At 37.3% G+C, this 23,298-nt stretch overlaps 2 protein-coding genes across 2 annotated transcripts; both read right to left on the bottom strand.

The window, feature by feature from the left end:
* Positions 1–63: 63 nt before the first annotated feature.
* Positions 64–2,002, bottom strand: fabp2 (fatty acid binding protein 2, intestinal). Its single transcript, XM_029436480.1, has 4 exons — positions 1,786–2,002; positions 1,084–1,256; positions 639–746; positions 64–312 (listed from the first exon to the last, which is right to left on the bottom strand). Exons 1-4 carry the CDS (start codon positions 1,850–1,852, stop codon positions 262–264), a joined length of 399 nt encoding a protein of 132 aa, XP_029292340.1. The 5' UTR covers positions 1,853–2,002; the 3' UTR covers positions 64–261.
* A 6,914-nt stretch (positions 2,003–8,916) lies between these two features.
* On the bottom strand, positions 8,917–22,612 carry gucy1b1 (guanylate cyclase 1 soluble subunit beta 1). Its single transcript, XM_029432941.1, has 13 exons — positions 22,488–22,612; positions 22,075–22,148; positions 19,776–19,876; positions 19,540–19,658; positions 18,846–19,043; positions 17,507–17,737; positions 17,222–17,338; positions 16,360–16,493; positions 14,599–14,796; positions 12,862–13,099; positions 12,047–12,187; positions 10,506–10,660; positions 8,917–10,294 (listed from the first exon to the last, which is right to left on the bottom strand). The coding sequence occupies exons 1-13, from the start codon at positions 22,488–22,490 to the stop codon at positions 10,147–10,149; spliced, it is 1,857 nt and encodes a 618-aa protein (XP_029288801.1). The 5' UTR covers positions 22,491–22,612; the 3' UTR covers positions 8,917–10,146.
* Between the last annotated feature and the right edge of the window lie 686 nt (positions 22,613–23,298).

Below are 23,298 nucleotides of genomic sequence, written 5' to 3'. Positions count from 1 at the left end.
CATTTTTAACTTCACACAAAGATCCAGATACACATTAAAGCATAAAAGAAACCACAGCAGACAGGCTGTTACAGTATGGCTTTATTACCACAAGTATCAAAAACATGTGCAATTCAAATATGTTTCATATACTTTATGGGAGTCACAAGTAGTGCACATTTTACAGTTTATGTTGGTGTAAGGAGTTGATAATTCAACACAATACTGTATGTAACCCTGACATCAAACATCTCCCTGTAAAGTTGTGTTGATCAGATTTGTCTAACACTTCTTGAAAATCCTCTTTGCGTCCACACCTTCATAGTTGTAGCTCTGAGGACAAAAGATTATGTTACGGTTATTATACAACTTCCTAGTTTCTGCATTTATGGCTGAATTATCAAGAGGGTTCACTCTGACTAATAGTGAATTGAGGTCCTTATCCATAACGTATATATAATAGGTATACAATAGAGATATTAGATTTTTACTGCTGTATGTGTATCTAAATTATATTACAGTATATTGTAACAATATAGTGTACAACATGTATCACAATTAAACTTAATCTCAGCACCGTCTTTAAAGGCTATCAAAGTGTTTCAGATAAAATGTGGATTTGTGCCCTAATTTGCATAGATAGTAAACATTCACCCCACCTGTATGAGTTCATCTCCTTGGACGATTCTGGTTGCTGTCAGTAACTTTCCGTTGTCCTTTCTGGTGAAGAGCCCCTTCAACATGTCTCCCTCCATGTTCCAGGAGCCCTGCGGGGTGACACATGAAACTTATTCATAACGTATAATATATAATACTATATGGGAACAAGGTTGACAGTTTTATGGCTGGGTTACCAGGTAACAAGGGTTACCACAATAAAAGTCAAAAGCCTTGAGCCTTACAGCTCAAAAGTTCAAAGTCTTTCGTGGTTGAAATAACCAGTTTATCTCAAAGTAGTTAGGACTCAAAACTCAGGTGCAAATGATTACACTAAATTACTAAAAATGAGATAATTGGAGATAAACTTGAGTCCTTTCTTGTAAAGATCAGTTTCTGTGTAAATATGGAAAAAGGTGCAACCACTAAGATGCCAGTTGTTCTTACTGAAAGTTCGGTTCCATCTGCCAGGCTGTACTCGAAGGTGACCCCCAGGGTGAAGTCTATTTCCAGGTTGCGGAAATTGCTGTTCTCCTTGACGTTGAACTTGTCTCCAGTTTGTTCGATGGTTATCTTGAGGCTGTCGTGAGAAGCCAGCTTCCTCTTCACCATGTTAACTCCTATCAACGTACACATTTAAAGATGTTCAAAATGCTCTGAACAATCAGAGGATGTTTGTCAGGATTTAATCACTTTTCAAGCACATGTAGTTCCTTTGATTGTGTACCTGAGGGTAAGTACGTACAAAAGCCAAATCACACACATGTTCAGTAGATCAAGTGTTTTTTGCTTGAGACTTAAGCTCCAATATTTGATCTTCTATTTAAGCGTTTAAAGACAATAAACTCATGACTTGACTGCACCCATTTCTTTTTAAAAGCTTGTAAATGTTATCAGATAAAACATTTGCATGATTATCAGTTTGCTGCATCACTGACAATTTGACTCAGAAACATCTATTACATTTCAACATGTGCTTTATCAACTGTTATCAGACCCTGAATATATTATGGTCTCATATATATTATCTTATTACACAGAGAGTAGACATGGTAATGAGACATGCTGTGATTTTTCTTTTTCTTTATACTAATAAACAGATGCTACTCAGGCTATAGCATTTTATCAGCTCAGGTTGAAATCACTCACCCATTTTTTCCATGAATTTCTCATAGTTCTCATTGCGGTCAATTTTCCAGCTTCCGTTGAAGGTCATGGTGGCTGTGAGTGTGAGCTGGACGACTGCAGCGTGGAGTAACTTACTCAAAGTCTTGCCACTCCTTTTAAACCACACGCCCTCTTATCTCGACATCTAATCTCTGCTGATGTGGCCGTTTAAAGCTCATATTCTTAAGGCAACATCCAGAGCTGTTAGGGGCAATGCCACAAACAGAACCATGCCATACCCAATAAACCATACCATATGACACCATACTTTTAGTAACAGAATATTGGTTGACATCCTGTTTTACCTATACAACTGTTTGCAAAGGGTGTTTATTGGTCCTCAGTGCAGAACTGCAGCAACTAAGCATGCAGCAAATAAAACAAATGTATATATTTTTTTAATTAGTCTATTTTTTTGGTTCCTGTACATCCAGCTGAAACAAAATAAAAACAACTAAAACAAACATATTAAACCATATGTGAATACAATTTGTCCACTACATTTATTTAGTCAAACCTCTTATCTTATCTTAGCCAAAATATTACTGCACTAGATGTAATTGCTTTGTACTGATGATCAGTGGGGTTGATAACACGTTTCAAATGATATCTTTGACCTTAATCTTCCCACAAAGTATAAACGAGACCTTTGATATTTGAAGTTAATATTAAACAAACTCATTGCGTGTCATGAAGATAAACTAAACTAAGCTTGTGCAAAATGAGAAAATCTTGAGAGTTTGAGAATATTCTGTATCCTGTATTTGGTCTATTTGGTTCAACAGTCTACAACTACAATCTAAATAAGTAAAAACAACAACAACAACAACAAAAAAAGTTGTTCTCTTAAATGGGCAGACAGGTGAAACAGCAAAAATAAAACATGCACAACTATATTTCTTATCTCAGTTTCCTCACATCTTACTATGTCAACCAACAGACCTTTGCCTGATCTTTAATTCCAACTCAATGAATCTTCCTCTTATCTAACAAAAGACCTTTCTACTATGCAGTGATGTAATTGCCACGCAAGTTTGAGACACACTTAATTAATCTGTTGAAGCTAATGTTTAACACAATTATATCCTCGTATCAGCTTTAACAGTACATGCAACATTACAACATGTGGTAATTCAATTATATCGTGCTTGAAGAACATATTACTCTGTTTTAAGCATCCCTACACTAGTTGCCCACTTGTTTTAAGATTCCTTTTAAGATTTTATTGAGTATGTTTACAGTTATTCCTGGTTAGGCTCCAGGTAACATTTCAGAGTTGATTTTTATTTACTGAGCAGTCCGAACAGGCCAGGCCTTCCTGACAAACACAAAAGAGCTTTACACAAAACTTACCTGTAAAAGTTAAAAATAAAAAAAACAGTGTAGTTTACAGCCATGCAATGATAAGCTTTTGCAACATGGGGCAGGCATGACACAACACACAATAAAGTGCAGACATATAGTTTAATTATTACATCAAATCAAATCAAATCAAATCAAATGTATTTGTATAGCCCAATATCACAAATTATACATTTGTCTCAGTGTGCTTTACAGACTGTACAGAATACGACACCCTCTGTCCTTAGACCCTCGCATCGCACAAGGAAAAACTTCCTAAAAGAAACCCCACTAATTAAAGGGGGAAAAATGGAAGAAACCTCAGGAGAGCAACTGAGGAGGACTCTCCCAGGACGTAGCGGCATAGATGTCGTATGTACAGGATAAACAACATAGTACAAATACAACATTTGACAGAAATTCTGTTGTGTTGGAAAAAAATAATAATACATAATGTAAATGTAATTATTCCAGTTTATGGTATGCACTTTATTTCATTTTTCAAAATAAAATACCCTCCAGACTAATGTAAATAAAATGTTTATTGTCTCTAATTGTTTTCCGAGGATGTATGACTTGACAAGCTTAACATTGGTGACAGGTAATCAATTACATTTGAGACGTTTAACACCATAAACGATTAAGATTTCCTTGAAATACAAAGACATCAAACAAAAAACAAACACCATTGACCAATCTGTTGCATCTCTCCATAACCTCCTCACGTCAGGGCAAATCCATAACATGTGTCCAACACGTTCTGATATAGTCTGGTTTGTTTTCTTTAATGAGTCTTAAATAATCTCTGTGAGTTAAATGAACTCATAACTTACTAAACCCTTTACCTGTGTTGTAGATATCCGGATATCATGTTCCCAGCCTTATCTTAAATTAGTCAGTGTCATTTGAAGTTTGATTAAATGTAACTTTCCAAGTAATTGGACTGCACTGTAGATGTCAATGATTTTTTAATTTTTTCATGCCCGTAGCAGTCATTATTCAGGGAGGTCAGCGGGAAAGTTAATTAACTAACATACAGCAGGGTGGCTAAATAACTAGCCTACCTATGGAGCAGGAAGATGACCTTGTTCTCCTGAGCGCAGTGACTCAGAGAGATCAGTATTTAAAACCAAGTCACTTTTCCAAACAAGTCATTTTGAGATCAAATCTAATGATTTTCAGAGACGCACAACAACCTTTTATACAGTTTGTGTCTCATGTGACTGTGCTCCCATTGCTTTAAATATTCCTCAAGCAGTGGCAGATGTCCCCCAGCTGGCTCCAACATCATATATGAATCACAGCTAACACCGCATCCCTTCAGGATCCCTTCAACACCGTAACGGAAGCCGTTTTTATCTCACCTCAGTGCCACAAGTTTGATTGCTGGATTGTTTTTGCGGTCAATATTTATTTGTCACAAACAGAAGTGAAGATAGAGATTTTTGCCTGCAGGAAGCCACATACTGATTTATTAAATGAATAAATAACTTGTTACAGTTATTTTCCTTCAGACTTCCCTAATTATCTTTGTTTGTTCATAAAGTAGAGTCTTATAAGAATATGATTTATGGAACAGATGTGTTTTCACAATTTGTGCCACCTAGACCAAATCCAATCAATTTGATTTGGTGTCTGGTTTGAGATTTTGTTGTAAACTGCACATCACATTTTATATTATTAAGAGCAGCAATATAAACTGCATCAACTTAGTTTATAATCAGCTGTAGCTAGACGGCAAATTAAGAGACCTAGTGTTGCAAGTATAAATCAGAGTGATTTATTCTAACATAACCCGGTTTGGATGCTTGGGTTTGATACTTGGACAACATTTTATTGTACTTGCTTGTATTTTCAAATGGTATGTTTAATTTCTGATCTTACGAGAGAAAAAGCTTGAAGGTTGAGGACTAACCGATGTGTTTGGCAAACGTAACTCAATAATGGGGCAATGAATTTGGCTGGGGTTGCTGGAGTGTAGACTTCTTGATACGTCATACAGTGGCATCCAAGACCAGCTCATGTGTAGTGGATATGCTAATTACCACATACAGAATAATGTGGGTAGCTAATTATATGCTAACTCGAGGTAACCACACCCTAAAACATACCCTACTTTATCGTCATTTTACTCTAAATATGACCATAATTTACTAAATGAACATGATGCTGTATTGAAGAAGTGTTGAAACTAACAATTGAGACCATAAACTCATGAAATGTTTAGGTTAGGTTATAAATCAAGTAAGGTCATTTTTCTCATAGACTTATATATACAGTATATACCTTACAGCATTATATAACCAGGTATGTAGAGTAGGGCCAAAAAAACAAAAGCTTTTCAAAATAAATGTCCCCGTTATAGGACTAATAAAGGATTTATGATTCTGACAGCTTCAGTGGTACTTAGCATAGATTCTCCAAATCCACTGAAAAGATGACCTCCATGGTTCATTCTTCTTCTTTGGTGTTAGTTACTCATCAGATTATTCAGAACCCCTCGTATTATGTGTACATTAAGTTTCTCCGCTAATTTCTTTTCTCTTTAATTTATATCTGTCAAATGAGTTTGACACAGTTATGAAGAAACAAGTGAAATATAACTTACACGTTAAACATCAATGCAATGTGCATATCAATATAAATCGGTGCAATGAAACAGTCATGTTATCATTGCTGTTATTTATTCATATCATCATCATTATCACACAGGATGCTGGATTCTTCATGGTATTCTAATTGTAATACTTAATACTTAATACTTAATTGTTTTAAATATTTAATTATTTTAGTATCTTAACAAAAAACTAACTAGATTAAATTAGAAACTCTTATCTTTTTCCAACGTTTTAACTTTTAAACAAATCTTCATCAGCAGATGTAATTGGCTCAGTTGTCGTAAAGAATATAATATAAAACTTTTTGTTTGAAAGCATATAAACTATATAAAACAATATCTCAGCTGTGCTATTGTTTATTATCATACAACCAGTGGCGTGATTTCTTTAGTTCACTCCTCTCCTTTCCTCCGCTCTGTTTCTGACTGTAGGTGCATGCGCTCGTTTTTGTGTGTGTCGGGAGCAAAGCCCCGCCCTAAACAGAGCGAAGTGAAGCTGCGCCAGTTAAAATAGAAGTGCCCTGTCAAAATTGAGAACTATATAATTTATTGATTATAGTTCCGGGTCCATATAGCTCGGTGTCTGGGTCCGCCTGATATTGACCTATGCCTTATAGCAGTGTTTCTCAAACTTTTTCAGACCAAGGACCACTTAACCAATAAAAAAACACTGACGGACCACCTAACTCCCAATAAAACAATAAGCCTGCTTACCACTCCAACAATATATTACAAATGACAGCCTAATAATGAGCTTTATGTGACCTTCTCTATATCGCTCCTTCACACATTAAATCAACAATACAAATACAACTATGGATTCTACAAGCATTTTGTTCATATGCGATTTAAACGGTGAATGCTGAAAGAATTTACACATCATATGAAACGTAGACTACATTTATTGCTGAGTTTATGTCCGTACAGAGCCGCAATCTACCCACAGCAAGATCGTTACTACTGAGAGATACGCAAAATGCAAACTGTGAGGGCGCCTTCGTCATGTGTTTCTTAAATTCATCACGTTTTCTCTCAAAAAATCCTGAAGGTTTCCCAAAATAATCCTTGTGTTTACTCTCAAAATGTCGATTGAGTTTGGCGGGTTTCATAGCCTCGTTCGCCAACGACTCGTAGCACAAAACACAGTGTGGATTGGGATCCTCTTCATCTCCAGTCCAAAAAAAAAATCCAAATTTGATGTAGTCGCTGTGATATTTTCTCTTCACTTTAGCGCTGGACTTTCCGCGTTCAAGCCGAGTTTCACAGCTTTCAGTCGGGTGGTGGTTGGACGGCGAACCGCTCTCCTGGGACTCAGTAACGCACACAAAATGACTTGTTGCTGCGGCTGAATCACCTGCATCAGGACGATGCACCTTCATGTCAGATTTTTGATTTAATGTTCTTTTAGTTCTTTTATGGATCGATGTCTTGAGCCATCGATCCATCTTGCCAGTTGACCGCTCAAATTGACCGTGCAGATGATTTATGACGTAAGATCGTAAAACGAACCTACATAGCTACTTCTATGCTACACTCTGGTTTAGGGGTGCCCAACAGTGTAGTGCGGGTAGATCGCGTACTTCTAAATATATATGTATATATATATATATATATATACATATATATTCCCCCAACGGAACCCTGCGTCGCCTGAAATTTTTCACATTCCCTCCTCCGCTCTGTTTCTCTCCCACACACACCTACAGTCACACACCCTCCCGTCGCAGCACTTTTAATACAGGTAGATCACATGGACCTGGTCATTTTAAAAGTAGTAGTGCTTTAGTCTATACTAGTCATTTTTAAACAGTTTGAGAAACACTTTAAACTTCTAATATATTCATTTAAAATGTGACATTTTACCAATATACTCACGGACCACTAGCGGTCGCTCGCAGACCACCAGTGGTCCGCGGACCTACTCTTTGAGAAAGACTGCCTCATAGGGACAGAAAACACAAAAAACAGACAAATAATACATTCTATAGCTAACACCACAAATTATCACCTTTATCAAAGCTGATATTTCCATTCACTATGGCAGGAAACACAGAGGTGTAATTTATGACAATAGTTAATGACTGGCTTAACAAAGCTGTAATCAGCAAAGTTGTTCTGGCTAACTTTAGCAAACAATCATTTAATTTATCCATCCAGCCCACACAGAACAGCATTCATTCACCCTGATGATGTTCAGTCTAATTAACTCTTCTTTTGACTCCTTGTTGTCTCCTTACCTTTTTAAAAAAAAATTGGGATCTTTTGCTGCTTGTAGTTCAAGTTTCTTCCCCAGCCGCTAATAGTTAGTTTCTGCGTCATTTACTTTCCAGGCAGCCAGCGAGCCGCCATCTTTGAAACAGAGGCACAACTTGAGAAACGGATTAAAAACATTTTATGATATTCAACAGACCCAACAATTTCTCATCCAGATAGCGAGGGGAATATTTAGGTATTCTATAAATACAGTGAGAACTACGGTATGTCGAAGTTGAATTCTTGTCGAGGTTGAATTATCTTGCAGAGAAATTGCTATGCTATGCTAATAAACTACATGAGAAGAACAAACTGGACAAGCAGATAGTTAGCATTAGTTACAATATTGAGGTACTTTACTTTACTACATTATTTCCATTTAATGCTACTTTAAACTTCTACTCCACTACATTTTTGACGGCTTTAGTTACTTTACTAGTTACTTTTCAGATTTAAATTATTCATTTTAATTAAAAATAAAAGTATAAATCAACTAATAAATCACTTCTAGATCTGTAACATGGGATTTAATTTGCATTGACACACTAATAATTTTTTTCTGCTCATTTCTTTAACAATAAATAAATGAATAAATGTGTAACATGAAGCAGCTGATGTTGTGTGTTAAAAATGCACAGTGACATGATGGAGGCTTCAAATTCATGGATGTTTTGTCCCGAGCATTGTAATATTCTGACTGGCCACCAGAGAGCGCTCTTTACAAAATAATCCACTGTTTATTAGAGCCATGCACAGATGTCTCTGATTTGGGTTACAGCACTGCCTTCAGTGAAAGTAAAGAGCATGCATTACTTTCTCTGTTCATCTGTAAAGTTAAGTCTTTATTAGAGCCACAATGAGCAGGTGGATGGCAAAGCGTGTGATGTACAAAGGCGGTCAAGTAATAAACATGTCTCAGACTATTTTATTAGTTACGTGTCGTACAGTACAAGCAATAAAATGCACTCGTACACAACAAGAGGCACCTGTTGTTTATTACACAGGAAGCTGCAATGGTTGGAAAGGATTCCTTGCAAGGACATTATGTGAAGTTTAATAATATATATAATAATGACTTTGTAATTATAGAGTGGAAAAGGAGAGGTACATTTACTCATGTGAGATTATTCCAACACATAAAGCACAAAGTTGAACTCATAGAGGCACAAACAGTAGTTTCACCCATAATAAAGTTTACTTTATGAAAAAAAACCCACCTAATAACACGATGTTAACAATAAATATGTAGATCATTAAGACTATCTCGACAATGTTTAGCAGAACTGAAAACAGTACTTATATATCAAATAAAGTTGTGTATAGTTATTTTTAATTATCAATGATCGATACACAATGATACAGATTTACTAACGGCTCAACATGTATCACTTGTGACATCATAATATATGACTAATTAGCACAGTAGCTTCTGTGCCAAAGAACTGGTGAACATGTGATATATATCTCTATAAATACAACAGCTATAATATTTAAATTCTTATTTATTTGAATGGTTTTGATGCCATTGTAACATATTCAGTGTAAAACTCTCACAGCCGATGAACAAAAAATGTGTCCCTCAAATAGTGACACGAGTGTTTTGGCACAAACATGATATCAAGCTACAGTATATATATATTTTTTGTTATTACTCATTATCTATTGGGATTGAATACTTTAAATTCTCAACACAGAACAAATACAGTATAGGACAAAATTAGCAGCTAAAATGTTTAAGATAGATGGAAAATGGTTTGCTTATCAAAACCTTTTAGTGATTTGTATATACAATAACAATGTGAGAATATTTTGTCCAAAAATGTATCAAACGTGATCATAACTAACCTCTACTATTCATGAACACTTCTCTATTGTGTCTATGCTAAAGAAAATATAGTGAGGTCACAACAGATCATGGTCAAGAAGAAAGGAGCAAGGAAAGCAGCGGTACAGGTTCATCATATTAAAAATATCTGTGTGTCTGTGGAAAGATAATATATGTCACCTGATCCATCTCATCCCTGCCTCAAAGTGTGTGTCATTTTTAAAGACTTTTTTTTTGACTACACAGTACCACACTGAAGCTTCTGTTAGATGACACTCGTGGTGTTTTAGTGTTGAATCTCAGTTGTTTAACTATCTGTGGTGGACTCCTCTGTGTCGGTGGGCTTCCTGGACAGAAACCACACCTTCATTGGTTCCTTCTTTCCTTTCATGATGATGGGGCCCCGATACTCCAAATTAAACTGAGGGTCAGCGTTCTCTGCCGACTGCAAACACCTGGAAAAAAACATCAACGCCATCACAAATCACTCGTATGGTCCTGGGAGATTCTTATTTTCACTCTATGATAACATTTTCAGCTTCAACAACTTCAGACCCACATCACATCTCTACGGCCAGTGATAAAATCCAAACATAACTTTATACGATTAAAAAAACCAGGTGACAATATGCCACTGATATGAAACAAGGAGGTACTGCTACTTACCGGTAAGTGTATTCTGAGACGTTTATTTTTCCCTTTTCACCGGTAGTTTCTGTACGACTTGTGAGGTTGACCGTATTTCCAAAAAGGCAAAATCTGGGCATCCTCTGGCCAATCACCCCAGTCACCACTTCTCCTGTGTGGATCCCAATAGTAATCTGGAGAGAAAGGAGAATGAAAAAGGAGACTCTTAATACAATCCAATAACAATGTCAGATATAATTTAACCAAAGTAAATATATATGACAAAGATATCCCTATTTCTTGTCAAATACTGGCAAAACCAAGCTTAAATATTTATCATATGATAAGAGCACTGATCTGCGGGCAGGTTAAAGCAGCACATGGCACGCCTGATTTATCGTCTTCAAAACTACATATTTGCACAGTTTGAGGGTGAGAATAAGTATCCTAGCATTTTAATACAATTAAATGTTAACTCAAGCAGTCCAGCAACTATCCGTCTTAATACTGCTCTTAGTTAGTTGGCACAAATTCTTCAAGCTATCAAGTGAAAATGTGCAACATTTGGTGGGTGGATATAAGGGTTACTTTGCCAGAAATCACTCCATGCACAAAACTATATATATATTATTTTAGATTTGCAAAAAAACTAGCAATTCCAAAAGTAGCCCCAGGCAATTTACAGACAAATATTTACACTAGAAGTTGTCTGCACTTCAGTGCCTGTTGTCTTCAGCGCATGAACACGCTGAGTGTTGGAGACAAATGAGAATCTATTTTTAGACAGGATCGTGAGATGATTTGAGTCTGTTTCTGCTACTAAACCGCACTCCTGTTCTGCCAGTGCCATGTCCAGAAATAAACAGCCTTTTGTTAACCAGACATGATTTTCCAAAGTTAAGTCTCAACAGTCATTGATACAATAACAATCTCCAACATGCGGTTAAACAAAAGTCTGCCGTTTGTTATCCAATTCTTCACTGTGCATTACTTCAGCGTGGAAACATGTCCAAATGTACAGATACAAATTTTGCTAAAATCAATCAAAAGAATCCTTGAAGGGTAAAGTGTTGATCTTATTAGGTTGAATTTCAGTGAGCAGTGTTCATCACTACTGACACTCAGTGTTTTAATATATGAATTTTCAGAGCAATAAAAACTCAGCTCCATGTGCCAAGATAACAGATGCATTGCTAAAAACAAACAGCTAAATGATAAAATGTGTGAAGGAAAACAGTCTGAGAATCATGTCAAAGAGATACAGTATACACTAAATATTTAAATATTGCTTATTGGCATTTATGTGCGCACACAAACCATCTGCCAACCTAAAAAGGCGTTTTTGTGCAAATTTTGTGGCCAATATTATGTCACTCTACAATGTTATTTTGAAAAACAATATATAATAATATATTATATAAATATAAATATATTATATATATAAAACTAATTTGGTGTGTGCTAAGTGTAGATTAGCATGTGTACAATACATACAAATATTTAGTATTTGACCGTTTATCGTACAGAATTTAGCCATAAAATACAGAAAACATTCCTGAAACCTAAAAATGGTATCTCACCTGAACTGGTTGATCATCCACCTTGACTTGTCCAGCAATCTCCAACATATCAAGAGCGAGGTGGCAGATTGACTTGGCGTGGTGCGTGCACGGCTCTGGTAGGCCGCTCACTGTCATGTACTTATCACCCACCGTTTCCACCTGTATAAACACAAACATGTTGTCATTCTTTCATGTGAATGTTTTTCATAACCTATTTGGAATTTGCTTTACTTTTATTGCATCTCAAATCATATGTTCCTCCTGTGCTACAAAGGTTTTTTTTTATGCACTGTGCAGCTAGAAATAAACTGAAACACCCTGAAATAAACACTTAAACACTTACATCAGCTTCAAGACATTCGGGGCCTCTTTGAGCCCTGCTAAAACCCCAGGACCACCTAGACATTCAGCGTGTAGAGTAAATATTACTTATTTTGGTGACCCAGTGCCTGAAGCCGATCTCCTGGAAGTGCCGAGGTCTGTTTGACTTCTTAAAGTGCATTCTTGTCTGAAAGCCTTGAGTGTAAATCTGCAGCACGAGGCCTATAAAATGACGCAGTGCCTCTGTAAAACTATACTGTATTTAGAAGTTAGTGCTACTCTTCTTACGGTGAAAAACTCAAGTCAACTGATATAAATACTCTTACTGACTTGGATGTGTGTTATTGCGTAACATTATTCTTCACTTCAGTGCTTCACTGGTTTACAGGTTTCTGTACACTTTGGTTATTATCACTTTGCTGCATGGATCATTCTCTTCTTATTCCTTTCACTGCAGGAAATGTACACACATGCATGATATACTGTCATGGCAAAACATTCTTTCTTCCGACCTTGTATACATAAGGGTTGTTCCGAGAGTCTGTCAAGATGTCAAAACGTGTGTAAACATCATTGAGCAGGTTGACTATCTTGATGGCTCCCTCGGCCGAGGCGTGCTTGCTGCAGAAGGCGTTGAATCCTACAATGCCACTGAAGAGGATGGTCAAGTTGTCGTAGCGTTTCGCAGGCACCGGCCGTTTGTGTCGCAGCTCGTTGGCAACAGATGGTGGCAGAACGGAATAGAGCAGTCTGAACGGGACTGAAGAGAAATTATCATTTTGAGCGAAAGTGCAGTTTTATGGTGTATTCCAGCAGCAGAATAAGGGCTGCCAGACTGAAGTTCATCCTTTTGGATCAGCGTTTTATTTGCTCTCTCACCACCTTTTGGCCATTTCGCTATACAAGCTGCTCTCAGATGGGAGGGTGGTGTTTCTATGGTAACTGCTTAGATCATGGCTGCCTGTTAACAGCAGAATACCTTCCATGATGCATCATAATATGTGGACACATGACACATACAGAACAGATAACGGTCACCACACACAAATCCATACATGGAAACAGGAGTATATTTACCCAAGAGAAGAGACGATACATATTCATCTGTAACATCTTTTTTTTAACAATCTACACACGGGCGTACGGTGTTTTGCTCTTAGTAAGGTACACGTCTGAACAGCAGCAACAGCAGCATGAATGTATGTTTTCATTATCAGAAAACCGAATGCTTTCAAGCTTTAGAAGGGAAAACACGGTGCAGCAGCAGTTCTCTTAAATATTTAGAGGAGCCATGAATTCTAATCAATGTTCGAGGCCCAAGGCAATTTTAGACCGGAGAATGGCGAGAATAATAATACAGGGATCCAGGAGTGAAAGTCTTTTCCTTTAAGAAGATAGGGCTTCTACAGCGGGCTTATTAAAGACCAAGCTGCACCTCAGTGCTCCTCTCCAGCTGCCATTCACTGCTGTGCCAAATTACTATGACAGGCCTTTCTCTGAAAGCCTGAGTCAAAACTGTCTTCACCCTAACAGGGACTGAAAAGTAGCTTAAGCAAATATCAATTTGGGAATAACAATAGATTCTGACAGTAGGTGGTCCTACCGTCACGTAAACTCAACACAACTGTACGGAAGTGACACCTGTTAGTGTCCTGCTGTATCTGTGTTCTCATGTCCGTCCTTAAAAGGGAATACTTGAAGAGGGTACTACTTTATCGCCCTAAAACAGGGACCGGGACAATCTTTGACACTTATTTTTCCAACAAAAGAAGATGATGGAAGAATGACAGCAATGTTATTGTAGTGAGTTTGACTCACAACCAACAGTTAATGACAAAGCTTTGGTATAAGATTTCACATAATCATGACTGTAATACACAATTTACACTGCATGGGATCATAATATAAATGTAATGGATTACTACATAATTAACAAATTAGGATAAATATTTCTGGTACATAACACTATGATCTTTATATTTCATCATTCTAGGTAGTTTGACCTCATTACTCCTCTAAAAAGGTTTAAATTAAACTATTTGAGAAGATACAAATATGTCTTTGCTTTAACAGCTCACTTAGACGACGCTTCTCAAGTCGACATGTGTTGTTTTAAAGGGTCACAAACCAAAAAGGTTGAGAACCACTGGGCTCGAAGGGCTCACATTTAACATACCATGCATATTACCAATTATATAAATGCCATAGTTTGAGTGGTGTAAAGTACATATCTAGCAGCATAGTCTAACCTGTCTGTCTTTTTCTTCTCGTCCTCCAGGGCCCGGAGTGTGTGCTGCAGACGATCTGTCAAGATTTCCAGCTCCTGGGTCAGCTTGTACTCCTCACGAAACTGCTCACCCAGCAGCACCAGGTCACGTGTGGCGTCATGTAGAGGGATGTCGCTCAGGTAAAGCCCCCTTCGGGTGAGATCATCCAGGTTCATGACACTAGAGAAACAGAGAAAGGAGAAGACGGTGAGAGACTCCACCGGTGTTAGAGGATTATTATCGGAGCAAAATGGCAGAAGAGGTCTGATTTGTGTCTGTGGGTAGAAGGAAAACTACATCTACTGAATCATCGTAAATTAAACAGAAGACGATGAGCAATGACATCACCATCGTCCTTTCAGGGCCGAGCTTACTGTCTCCAGATGTTAAGGGTCGGACGCTGTTGTATGAGTTGTATCTGGTCAGGTCACACATGCTTTTATGTTTCAGACCCTTTTTTCTTTTTCCTAACCCAGGCAGCAACCTTTTGTGAAAACACTGATCTTGTCCTCTGCAAAGTGTCTTCGATCTGTGAGGACAAGATCTCTTGAACCCTGCTCTCCTGCGTCCGATATTTTATTTGAAATGTCTGTTATACGAGCGCCACAGAGGCTAATGGAGGTCACAACAGAAGAACGAATGTAATTACCAGCTCTTAGTACTGACACAGGTTTTGTTTATGAAAGCATGAAAGCAAAATAAATTTGAGCTAACTAGTTAATGGTTTGATTGTGCAACTGCATGAAATGCATAATCTCATTGCCCGTCCTGAGCACACGCAAAAGTGAAAAATGTTTCTATTTCCATTTTCAATTCAATTTACATGGACACAATATTTGAAATATAAAAACGTATATATTTTTAAAAGATTTTAAAAACCAACAATGAATTCCTCCGACAGGAATTGTTTGTGGAGCCATCAAGATCAGTTTACTTGAGTACTGCTGGTCCTGTGCAAACATAATGTCTTCTAATAATGAAATGTATAACAGAACGCTTGCACAGACTGGGGATGTGGATTGACAAGCAGGAAAGGTCTAACGGAAGACGCTATCAAGTTGCATTATGGGAAGTGTAGGATCGAGTGTTGTTGGAGTTTGAGCCCTTCCTAATCGGTCCCCCAATTCTGTCACTCAAGTGCAATCTTAAATTGTCTTTAAAAACATATAAATGGTTAACAAGGACACTGTAGTTTATTTTTGAGTTAATCCCACATAAACTGCGCTGCTTGCTTTCACATATTCATCCGCATCTTGAAAATAGAGCCCAACAAATGTACTATTTACTCCTGTTTGAGTAACATCGTCTAAAAACTACAGTGCCCAGATGATTCAGGTCATTACTGAGCCTTTTCTTTTTTAAAGCAAAGGTTTTTTTTTGTGTTTTATAATGTAAGTCTTCAGCCCAAAGGCCATTTGTTTCTTCTGAACATCACAAACCGAGAAGGGAATGAAAAGTATTAAGAGAAGAGAACTTGTAGGTTACCTTCCTGCTTGTAACCTTCCTGCCTATTATCAGTATACGTAAAATCTTATAATGCTGGTTTCTCTATATAGTGGGATTTTATTTGTATATGCAGAGAACAGTAATGCATTCATCAAAATAAATGAACACCTTGGAATTTGGGATTTGAGGACTCGTGTCTTTGCCAGAAAGTGGTGTGTTCCCATTCAGTGGGTAATCAGTGTTTTTGCTGTGCGTATATTCAGTCTGTGCTTCTGTCAGGGCAGACTGTGGGTTTACCTGGGTGAGCAAAGAAAAAGGATGTTCTCCGCCTCTGGCAAGTAAATCATCTGTCCTTTCAATCTCAGACAGCTGATCTCCACCCCCGTCAGCTCGTCCTCGTTCTCTACAGTCTCCACATTCAGCAGGCCCTCCTGTCAGGATTACATCACACTTATGAATATTGCATTATATGTTCTTCTCTAAATCTGCTTCAAAACTGGGCACCGGTTCAGCTCACTCTTTATTTTTAAATCTGTATGTTTTGTTTATCTTGCCTGAAGTGTAACATGCATCATCCTCCACTGGGGAGAATTAGTTCAGATCTTATGTATGTAAAGAAAATGTATTAACTTTACTTGCATCGTGGCTTAAGTAGCATCCCAGGAGTAACGGTCTCTTTACGAGGAGTAAAATCTACTACAACTATTATTCTAACACCAAAACATTTACTGTCCTGTGAATACACACGTATGGAAATTGAACTGTTTTCTATTCTTATTGTACTTTTCCCTCCTAAGTTTCCATTTGATTTCTCACCAAAAGCTTCTCAATAGAACGAAACTGCAATATAAAATGCTTCATATCAGTTTCTTTAATGCTCTGTAGTCTCTGCATGTAAACAATTAAATCATCATTAACAGTGTCGATGAAACCCAGAGTCAAAGTGCAGTACGTTAATATTATTAATATATAAGATATATATCTTTATATAGTAAAAACATATTCTGTCATGTACAATCAAACCCTGTTTTGATCCTTTTGATTTAAGCTTGTTTTTGTGCTTTTGTTTGTGCTGTAAAAGTATGGTAATATAAGACAAGTATTGATGTGATTGGCCAACAACGCTGTGACAAAGAACGAAACTATACGGCATATCTACCTTGCTTCGCAGAACGAAGACAGTGTTGATGTGGGAAAGGATGCCATGAAAGCTGAAGTCAATGTGAGGACGGACCAAAGAAAAAACTGAAGGGAGGATACAGGTGCCGGGCTGGAGCTGGAGAATAAAATAAAATGTGCAAATGTAGTAACGTGAGATTAGAAGTTATTGCTTTATCTATACAATTCATTACTGCTGCAGGCTGGGAATCTAAAATATGATCAAGTGCTGAATGTTTGTCTGCATGTAAAAGAGACTTTTACATAATTGGATGTGAATCCACACCTGAGGCAGGACTCGATAAATGGCGTTCCCACACTGCGTGAGCATCAGGTCTTTGTCGAACATGAGGTGGAACGGGAAGGACTTGCAAAACGTGTACGGGCTGATCCGAGTCTCCTGTGTGCCGTTCTCCTCGAAGCCGTCCAGGTCCTCGTAGAACGCTTCTTCCTCTGAGTCTTTCTCCTCAATCAGAAACTTGATGTGGTCGCACTCTGCGCTTTTCGGTTGGATCATCTGCATTGAAAGGAGTTAAGTGTTAGATTGAATATTGATGTTCGCGTTGCAAAACTGACGTAATAAAGTTAAAAATAAATTAAACATGCCTATATTGTGGCACATAGTTACGGCAATAAAAATATTTTTTATTAAATATTTCACCCGTGCAATATTAGTAACATTAATACTTTTCCATTAATTATGTCCTAAAGTCTATCATTATAGAATGAAGACATTGTAAAATGACATTATTCAGTGGGTTTATGGGCATAAGGCCCGCTGACGTGAAAGCTGCTGTCTCTGCACCCTGTTGCCACAGCAACAGTGGCTAATACTTCCAGAAATTGGGTGTCACATTTGGAGCGTCTGCCATTTTCTGTTCTTTCATTACACACACAATGGCTGAAAAATATGATCCTGTCTGTACAATATGATTAGGTCTGGGAGAAAATGTCACTCGCTTATGAAACAAGGAGAAATCTTCAGCCAAAGTACAGGGGATGTTTTAGGAGGATAACATGTTGCAGTTATTGGTACAGATTACAGGCTGTGATTTGTGGGCTGCACATTAACGAACAAATAAAAATACCAATGACAGTTTATGATATCGAGTTACTCATACGAGTTTAGACTAAATCTGATTAGCGTGGTCGAGTAAATGAGCCGAGATCAAAATAATGGATCTCTCCTCAGGATAAATAGTCTAATAAACGTGGAGTCGATGGCCAATTTAAATTCATCCACAGTTTGACAAAGTTAAAATAAAACTGGGGAAGAAACAAACTTCCTGAAGGACTCCCAAGCCAGAGACTCTACAACTTAGATCTAAAAATACCCTCTGACTCACAGACATTAGCCACAAACCTCACTAATGAAACTGCACTTCTCACAGCGCAGCTCTGTTGTTGAATCTTCACATTCAACAACATTCTTCAATTATAGTCTGAGACACTAACACACATATTCTGACACAATACATTAAAGGGACTAAAAGGCTTCATTGAATGTTGAACCAGAAATGAACAGAGAAACGGGGGAAACCTGAAGTCATCTTCATCATCAGTGGTAGAGTGAGCCATCAGAGCTGCACAACAAACAAAAAAGGAACAAAAACAGCAAAGCAGACCTTCATCTCTATCTCTGTCCCATGGATTTGCTGAGCGACCGTTTTAATGATGCCAATCACAATGTCTTGCAGGCCTTCTCTCTCTGAGTAGTAGTGAAGAATCAAATTGTTCCCCTTCTCTGCATCGGTGCAGCGGAACGAGGGAGCCCTCATCCCGGGATAGATGGTACCCAGGTGGTCATGTAGAGCGTCCAAATTCTGAAAGTTTAGATGAAATATGCAACATTCAATCACAGCACAGGTAATAAAACATGGCTGAGTTATAATAAGTTGGATGACGAGGCTGTATATTGAACATGAATCATTAAAGAAGTATGGGATTAAAAAATGAAAGTTTAAAATGAAGCAGTAGAGGTTTGGACATCCTGACTTTTAGTCCTGAGAATGGGTCAAAAAGGACCATTTCCATGATGCAACACAATAGCATCTTTCGTTTGACCTTTTGTGCCTTTTACATTTTACAGCCCCAGTTCTTAACGCAGGCTTTCTGTTAAAAATGCTAAGTCTCAGACCCAAAGTGAGAAAACCCTGAGGACATCGTCGGGGTTATTTCCTACTCCTGAGCCACAGAAGACGTTGGCAGAGCAGTACTCCTGGTGAGGAGTAAACAGACGCTCATGTGCCCCTTCAAACATTGCAATTTTACAAACCTGTTAGTATTACGATCCAGCTTTCCAAAGAGGAGAGAGCTTACCTGCAGGAATTCACGAACATTTGATCCTAACACTCGCAGGATGGTGTCATATCCGGATTCTTGGCAAAATTCAAAAAACATTTTTCCAAACATCTGTAAGATGTCTCCGGCATCGATCTCTGAAATACAGATCATCAGGATCTCATCAGGATCTCAGCTTACGATACATGTTATAATACACCACATATAGTGTCATTTCTATTTCCATAATTGGAAAGAAACGCGCTGTCACTTACTGAGAACTTTACTCGCAGCGGCAACAAGATCGTACGTTTTGCCATCTTCGTATATGATTCTAACGAGGAACTGACCCTCGATATCAAGCTGAGCCTCCTTCCTGAAAACAAAGTGAAGCCATCAATCACGAGCAAATGTCAAAGCAGAAATAAACCGTTATTGTAGACAACTAATGGCTTTGCCTTTTTAGAATTGCGTTTCTATTGTTGCTTAAATCACAGAGGGACTTCTGGTTACAGGAATACTACAATAACCACTTATTTGTCTTGTTTGTGGCCGGACAGTGTGAGTTCTCTTGATTTTATATTACAGTTCCCATACTGCTTTTAAGCGTGTGCGTGGTTTTAAAGCCATACTGTTGAAGTGCAGATAATCAGGTTTAGATCTACTGCAGCTCCAAGCTCAGAGTGCTCTTTGCTATTTATACATCTGACAACCCAGTTTGTCAGTTTGTCAGAAAACTTAATGAGGTTCTGATTAGTACTGTTTAACTGAGAAAACAAGAATGATTTACAGGCCTGAGCAGCAGTCACCATTTTATCAGAATATGTAACAGCTGAACAAACATACCAATCCTTGAAAGCTTTTGTAAAGAAAATAAGAGTTTATTTGTATATGATCCAGCTCATCAAAGGTCTGAAAAGAGATCAAACATGATAAATTGTGCGTAAAACAATGGGTTACATTTGCAGAGATAACAGAAAGATGATGAAGAGAGTTCCAGTTTTTTTTTTTTTTTTGGGGGGGGCGGGGTTGCTGAAGAATGACCACTTTGAAAACATTTACACAAGGCAGCTGCTGCCGGTTGTTTGTTTCTAATTCTTCTTTTTTTAGGCAGGGTCACATCTAGGGCAGTTTGAGCCAAACATTTCACCATGCTGAAAAGTGACATGTTAACATTACAGTGGAAGGCATTCATCCTGCAGTATGTGTGTGTGTGTACGTTGTAATGGAGGGTTGCACATTCTCGCTATATGATACAGAAGCTACATTGGTTTGCAGAATGCAGTAAAACTGTTGAAGTAGGACCGTAGCTACTATGGAGGACATAGAGGTCATGGCTTTTTTTTTGAGAATTTGGAGCTTTTATCAACTTGCTGGGAGTTTACATTCTGCATTGGTGGCTATTGTTTGTTTACTCGTCGTCCGATAAATATAGAATGAATAAAGGATCCATAATTTTCCCAGCAGAATTGTATTCTTAGCAGTCTGAGTCCCTGACCAGTGAAAACAATGTGTCTCCTAATTTGGTGATCTTTAATTTTTGAGATAAATTTAAGGATTTATTAATTAATTTAATGGGTTGATAACATTCTCCATCTTCTTGTGATAAATACACAAATTTAAAACCCACTGTGTTTTTCTTAGCTTTTGAAAACTTTATGTTTTAGAGATTCATGTTGAGGAATACAAATTTGTATAAATAAACCTTTAAATTAATAAATTAAATATAAATAATTCCATATGAATAAGAATACATTTGAGACTTCATTTAAGTGCCGAGTTACATTTTTCTGGGGGATGGCAGGGCTCCGACTCATGACCTGAGTATTTATAAAACACTGGCTACGAGGTACTTGTACTTTACTCCGCTGTTTCTATTTTGCTTTGTACTTCTACTGCACATTTTCAGAGGGAACAATTGTACTTCTTACGCCACTACATTTATTTGACAGCTAGAAAATAGTACTTTGCAGATTTGTTCTTTTACATACAAATCATAATCGCCATTTTCTAGAATATCATTCATTGTTTTACAATAGATTAAACTATCCAAAATTGTATATAGCCAAATGGATTAGTTCCACATCAACCAGCTACAACACTAAACTGTTACTCACACGTTATTGCATTAGTAATAATTATATAATAATACAATATAACACTGACAGGGACCATTTTTCTTCATAATGAGTATTTCTAATTTGGATACCTGTGAGTACGTTTTACTGATCATACATTTTCCTCAAGAAAGAATGCAATAATAATTGTAATACTTATTTTTACTATCAAACAAATATGTTCTGACCAAAATGTTTCAAACTACAATTTCTGGAGCTCTTGAATAATAGTAAAGTTTCCACTGGACAGATTTTAAAATGTAGTATTTACCAACTTTATCTGAGTTTCAGTGTGAGCCTGCAGAGGATGAAGGTTAATCATTACAGTAAAGGCAAATGTCTGTCCCAGCTGACAGTAGCCCTCTCTTGTATCCTTGTTATGGTCTGGTTAGCCACAGTGTAATCTATGATACCAACAGGGCCGAATAGTACATAAACACACAATCCAGAAACTCACTTGATGTCTTCCCACACTTCCGGGCCGTAATTCCTTAAAACGAGGAGCTCCAAGGCGTGATTCACAAAACCATACTGCAAATGTATAAATACAAAAAAATATAAATAAAACACGAGCAACGTTTATATAATTTAATGGAAACAGACAGTTTTCCTGAAATATAGATGGATGTTTTCATACGATATATTATATTCTAAAATTATATTAAATTATAGCTTAAAATACATGCGCATGCATATCCTGTTTAACTGTTAAGCACAGACACTTCACTGTAATCAGGGGAATTATTGTAGGCTATAACAGCTACATAGCGGTCTCTAACAGGAAATGTCAGACGCAAATACACCAAGTCGCGCGACAAACACACTATTTTACCAGCATTAAAACATGATTCAAATTCCTAGTAAACATACCATGATGACAGTCCGCTCTTGTTTTTCCTTATTTTTTAGGCAAAATCCGTGAAATCTTACTCAACCTTCATCGTTTGGTACAGATGCTGAGTGTCTCTGCGTCCATTCCACCTTTTTTTTTCTCCCTCAGCTGGTAACTGACAGCGAATCTGTCCAATAGCAGCTCAGAGAGGGTCTTACGTAAGCCGTCCCTGGCCAATGAGAACGCAGCTGCGTTGTCCAACTGATGCTGGTGAACCTGAGATCAGCGCAGGCAGCTACATAGTTTCTGATATTTAACATCAAGCTTTACGCTTTGAACTTTACAACTAATGGTATCTGCGTACTATAACACAACAATAAACGTAAGGTATTTTCAAATACTTCAAGCAAAGAAGTATTTTTTCTAAAAGTATTTTATATTAAACACTATTAAAAAATATGACATGATATGTCAACATTTGAAAGAAGTACTTTGGTCCTTTAATTTAAATAAAACTACTTAAAAAACAATAATACAAATAAGAGTCCTGCATTCAAAATGTAGTAAATAAAGTAAATAAATTAAATAAATGTATTAAATAATACATTTTAATCTCTAAATTAACTATTAACTATCACTGTAGGATAATTGTGTGTAGTAGGTTAAGAAGTACAATATTTTGCTCTGTAATGTATGCTGGTGAAGTAGAACTATAATGTAGCATAAAAGTGCTTAAGAAATGGGCAAGTACCTGGAAATTGTTATAACAAATATACGTAGGCCTACATAACTTGAGTAAGTGTACGTTGCTACTTTCCACCATTGCATATCGTAATTGTTTTTGTTAAT

Source organism: Cottoperca gobio, chromosome 1 (assembly GCF_900634415.1).
Source record: "Cottoperca gobio chromosome 1, fCotGob3.1, whole genome shotgun sequence".
Lineage (NCBI taxonomy): Eukaryota > Metazoa > Chordata > Actinopteri > Perciformes > Bovichtidae > Cottoperca > Cottoperca gobio.
This window is presented reverse-complemented; position numbering and strand designations above follow the sequence as displayed.